The sequence below is a fragment of the Teleopsis dalmanni genome, chromosome 2, assembly GCF_002237135.1.
Source record: "Teleopsis dalmanni isolate 2A chromosome 2, ASM223713v2, whole genome shotgun sequence".
NCBI classification, from domain to species: domain Eukaryota; kingdom Metazoa; phylum Arthropoda; class Insecta; order Diptera; family Diopsidae; genus Teleopsis; species Teleopsis dalmanni.
In genome coordinates this window covers 52,777,452-52,783,058 of record NC_051847.1, presented here as the reverse complement: position 1 = coordinate 52,783,058, position 5,607 = coordinate 52,777,452, and the positions used below count along the sequence as shown (strand labels likewise).

At 27.6% G+C, this 5,607-nt stretch overlaps 1 protein-coding gene across 1 annotated transcript in view; it reads right to left on the bottom strand.

The window, feature by feature from the left end:
- Nucleotides 1-3,495, bottom strand: part of LOC119674548 (cytochrome P450 6g1-like) — a 3,628-nt gene extending 133 nt beyond the window's left edge. The window contains exons 1-4 of the mRNA XM_038085692.1: nucleotides 3,382-3,495; nucleotides 1,032-1,501; nucleotides 170-964; nucleotides 6-111 (exon numbers count right to left, since the gene is read on the bottom strand). Coding sequence (XP_037941620.1) covers nucleotides 6-111; nucleotides 170-964; nucleotides 1,032-1,496 — 1,366 coding nt within the window. The 5' untranslated portion in view covers nucleotides 1,497-1,501; nucleotides 3,382-3,495. The remainder of the gene's footprint in view (nucleotides 1-5; nucleotides 112-169; nucleotides 965-1,031; nucleotides 1,502-3,381) is intronic.
- Between the last annotated feature and the right edge of the window lie 2,112 nt (nucleotides 3,496-5,607).

Genomic DNA, 5,607 nt, shown 5'->3' with positions numbered 1-5,607 from the left:
TATACAATTATGTGGTCCATTTCCAAATGGAAAATATGTCATGGGAGTATGACTTTTTTTGTTTTCTGGTGAAAACCGTTCTGGATCAAAAACATCTGGGTTCGGCCAATACTAAAATCAAAATTATGTAAAATCAAAAAGTTTATAATATAGGAAAATTATTTTATACCTTTGGATCACGTTGTATTCCATATATTGGAATGTATATTGGCATGCCATTGGGTAATGCGTAATTGTAATATGGTTGTAGAGTAAAATCTGACTCATCTTTAGCTTTGTTAAATTCGCGATCCAAAAATGGTAATACAGGATACATGCGCAAAATCTCATCTACAACCATTCCCAAATACTGAAGATTTTGAATATTTTCATAAGATATTTTTCCGTTTTCAACCAAGAATGCATTGCAAATTTCTGTACGTAAACGCTTTTGTAATTCTGGCTTCTTCGATAATTCATAAAGTGCAAAAGACATTGTTGAAGATGATGTCTCAAACCCTGCAGTTAAAAATACAGCAGCTTGAGCCACTAAGAATTCATTATTGTTAGCTCTATATAGGCTTTGTGCATCTGGAGCTTCCTTTTTCAAGGATACCAAAATATCAATAAGATCATTGCGAGTGGTTCCACTGCTTTCACGTTCTGATATGACATAATTAATAGTTTTACGCAAGAAATTTGCACATTCTGTAGAAAATATCTTTACACGGAAAAAGCTAACTAATTTCGGTAAATATATTATAACGAAGAAATGAAATGCGCGAAACAAATTAAATTGAAATACTTTTCTTCCATAATGACGAAATTCGGCATTTGGATTTTTGAGACTGTTGGCACGTAAACCGAATGCTATGGTGGCGACAAGATCTGTAGTGAAATTTGCGCAGATCTCCTTCACTTCCGTTACAAAGGAATTATTGGTTTTCTTATAAGATGTCAAATGATTTTCCAATTCTGTTGCAATCTTTTTGAAAAATAAATTCAAAATCAATATAAGTATTTTTATATAGAACAATGCATTTAATACTTACATCAACCATAAGTGGATACATCTGTTTTATTTTACCACTTGTAAAAACTGGTGATAGTTTTGTTCTGATATCTTTCCATTCTGGATTTCTAACGAAAAATAAATTATTCGATCCTAGTGGATCATTATGTGGATCACAAGCTACTGTACGGTTTGAAAATTTATTGAAGTCCTTGATTAAAATTGATTTTATTAATTCAATATCTCGTATAACTAATCCAGGTTTATGGAAACTGTATATTCCTACAGCGGCCGCATCGCTCAATGTTTTATCACTATAGACATCTGACGCAATCAACCCGATACTCGTTTTCAACGTTAATATTGATTTAGTGTTACCAATAAATGGAATCGGTTTTAAGTACGGAATACCTTTACGTTGCCAATAACTATAATTATGTTTGACCCAAAAATAAATTAAGCCAATTATAGCTGTGATCAGGAACAGTGCCTCAGCAGATGCCATTTTAGCTATAAGAATATAAGGTATAAGATAAGATAGAAAATATATATAAAGTTCAATGGTGTATAATATTGTTAAAAAGTTAAACAAACAATTAAAATTTTTATTATTCAATAAAGTAATTAGCGCAGACTGCGAAAATAATTTCCGAGATGAATACAAATAAATAAATTATTTTAATAGTAATACATTAAAACGCAAAAGGGGAATTCTAGTGAAGAATTTATAATTTACATATGAAATTACTAAAATTTATTTAGAATTTCGGTACGTTGCAGTTTTTCAGAATGCCACAAATTTTTTATATAAAATACTCTTTAAAACTCCTTTCACTTTATTATATGTCTATATAGCCTAGTTCTGTAAATATCGGACTTAAAATTTGCAAATTTTGTATACAAAATAACAATAATAGATGGCGTGTCTACCACTTCACCGCTCTGTGTCTAATCAATATAAAAATGGCATATACTAATTCTCGCTAGATGACAGGTACAGTTTTCTGTTAATGTAAATAATGTAAGAATTTTACAATTTTTGAGAATAAAAGAAAAAGCTTTACATGCATTTACCGTAGTGGAAAAAGTAACTCAGTATTGAGTATTGAAATGATCAAAAATTTCTTCAGAATTTTTTATTTGTTTTTTTTTAATGTGGTACTTAGTAGTCGGGAGCTTGGTAAAATTAAGGCTTTAATTTATATATTTTAATTATATGAATAGCAAGAATAATAAATTAATTTGTAATAATGGTATTGAATAAAAGCCAACCAAACTAGTCAGAACAATATAATCGCGAGAATAGTCCGAATTAATTTTGATAATTATTAATCTCACAATAAAAATCAACAAAACTTTTTAATAATAACCTGATTATTTGCATAACATACACGTTTATTTATTTACGTATTTTAAAATAGTTATACCAAATATTTACGATAATTTAATTTCGGGCACTACAATTTAAGTAGTCAGCCAGACAAGTGATAATCATAAACAAATATCACTCGCGCAGGTGTAGATACTATACGGTAGACTAGATAAGAATATTTTGTCTATAGTATAATAGTTTTTTTTACTACTGTTAAATCAAAATAAAAAATTTTAATTAGAAATGATTAAAAAGATTGTATGATATTAGCATTTTCGTTGCGTCGACAACAAAACAACAAATAATTCTCTTATCGTTAATACATAACAAAAATAATTTTTTTTACTAAACTGTAAAAAAGCGAAGTAATTGGCACGCTTCTCTTATCAATGCAAAAAAATAATTACTTTTTAAAAACTTTCACATATATCAAAATAATGATAACAATGATAATAATGCCGGCTTTTATTTAACTCAAAAAAACAGAAATTACATAAAAACCTTTCCATAAAGTTAATTTATTATATGAATTACGATTTTTTTTTTTTCTGTACTATTTAATTGTATTTTTATAAAGAGGTTTTTTGAACAGTAGTAAACTACAACAACAAAAATTCATTTTTATATTATTTTAATTAATTGAATTTTTGGCTGACCATAAGCTGTTTCAAATATTTTCAAATACCCATCATCAGTGGTATTGAAAATAATTCTTGTATTTTATTATTTATAAATAATTTTTTTTTTTTTGAGACTGCAAGTATCAGGAATCGAACTCGTGTCCTGTCAAATTTGAAGCTCAAAGTCAGTGCTCCTTAACCAACTGACCCAAAACCGTACTTGACGTTTATGTTCGCATATTTTTCAAGAATTTTGTTAATTTTGCTGTGAAAGTTGTATTAACAAATTCATTTGTATTTTTATTTAATTTGAAAAATATTTGGTTTTTCAGTTTTTATATACTCTCTTATAAATTTTTAAATTTAATTATTTTATTAAAATATATTATACTTTTTACATTTAGTTAAAGTGAAGATGTCAACTAAACTTAAACATCAAGTTTTATTAACTTTAACTTATATTTCTCTCTACTTGTACTAAAGTTTTGAATATTATTTGAAAAATTTATTTAAATTAAATATTTGTATTTGACTCTTTTTAGTAGAATTAAAAATTTAAAGTATCTTTCGTACTACACACACCGGACTGTATTTAGTATACTAAATCTCTTCAAATTTATAACAAAATTATAGATTGTTTTTTGAAAGTCATCGTTTGATTATCAAAGCATTTGAATACGATTTGCAAATGTTTAAGCAAAACAAATTTTTATCAGTCCAAATTAAAAATCACTAACCTTTTCTGCTCCAAATGACAACAATGTTTTTGCACTGTCATTGGTAGTTTCGGTAGAGAAGTATGAGAAGTATAAATTTTAAAGCAGAGTCTTTTAGTCAATAAGAAATGATAATTCAAGAGAATAAAATTAATTTTTGTATTAATTTAATCTCTTCTACACTCTTCAAAATAATATGATTATATGGTATATTGATTTTGTTAAGGTGTTTGTAACGCAACATAGATTTTTCCAACGGTATTATAAATACTTTATAATCTATATATAGAGTTTTTAGAGTCAAATAGCTTTAACTTTGGCGGATCGAAAAACAAAAAAAATCAAAAAAAAATAAAATATTATCTATGATGCACCGGTGTCCTGTAATACTTCTTTGTTATGGGCGTTTTTAAATTGTGAATTATATTGTTTTATGCTATGTGTGTTATGGGAGAACTAATCAGTTATTTCGAAATGTACTTTTTCTATTGCTACATTTATTTTAATCAACTTTTAATAGTTATCCATATATATATCATTCCACTATTTCAGTAATAAATTTTCAAAAATGCTGCCAAAATGGTATCATATATTTAGGACGTATGCGAGTTAGGCTAAGTTGCGTTCTAAATCAGGGAAATTCTAAGTTATGCCGATAATATAGCCATGTGTCGACACGTATTGATAAATGGCTAAATGTGTGCAGTGCAAAAAATCCCAAAAAATCTCCCATTTGGTTTAGCATCAACTTAGCCATACTCGCACACGTCCTTAGTTTAAAGTTTGTTATTTCACAGAACCGCAGAATATGTTAAAAATAAGAAAACTTACTACAAAAATGGCGACGAATGCTCTCAATGTTGGAACTCATTTTTCCCTTAGTGGATCTGTCAACATATAAATTTTTAGATCCGGTGCAGTTAAAATCCGCTGGTAACTGTTAAGAGAATCTTATTTAACAAAAAGTCATTATATGGTGTAGCATTTGTTCATAAGGCCGTACTTTATAATATATAACGGCTGTGTAATATAAGTTTAACTATTACAGTCATATAATTATTAATTTGAATTTGGAATGTAATCGGTTTTAATGAAACGGTAACATAAGCTGCAGTATTAGAGCTTTGTTGTGAAAAAAAATTACACGAAAGTGTAATTTCATATTTTAAGATCATGCGATTTGTTACCAATGGATTTCTTTTTTTTTTGAGTTACTTAAAGGTACATTAAAACATCTTCATAAACATTTGTTAAGTTTTAGCCGATTTTTTTTTGAGTAAAGTTTTCTAAAGCATCCTGTAGCTAAAAACGGACAAAATGGATCAAGCAATTTAGCCCAGTAAATAACCAGTAAATAATGAAACAGCCTCCAGAGATCAAGAGGATTGTCCACCCAAAAAGATTTAAGTTATATCAAATAATAAAAGGTAAACATTTTATTTTAGAAACTCATAAGTGGTGTCCGTTAAAAGACTTTTCACTGTAATTAGAAAACTTAGCTTCTTTATTAACAACATCGTTAGGAATGTTTCGATATAAGTACATATAAGTTACTGTACTTTACTATTGATACCGAGTATATTTGTACTTAAAAAATATTTTCGATATTTACTTTGTAAAGAAAGAAACTGAGGTAGTCTTGAAACAAATTTGTTAAGTAGTTTAAATTCTCTATACATACATGTTACTCTACTCCTTAATATCAACTGACTTTTTTGTTGACACCAAGGTCTTTTGTACTTATTCAACTTTTGTGGCGCTAATCTACGACTACACTTGTTTATAAACAAATGCAAAACATTTTTTTAATTTTTTTATAATACTGATAAAACACAAGTACTAGTAAATATTTGTACTTTAAATAATTCGTAAGAGTTCAAGTCCAAGTTCCTTAAAATAGTATACACA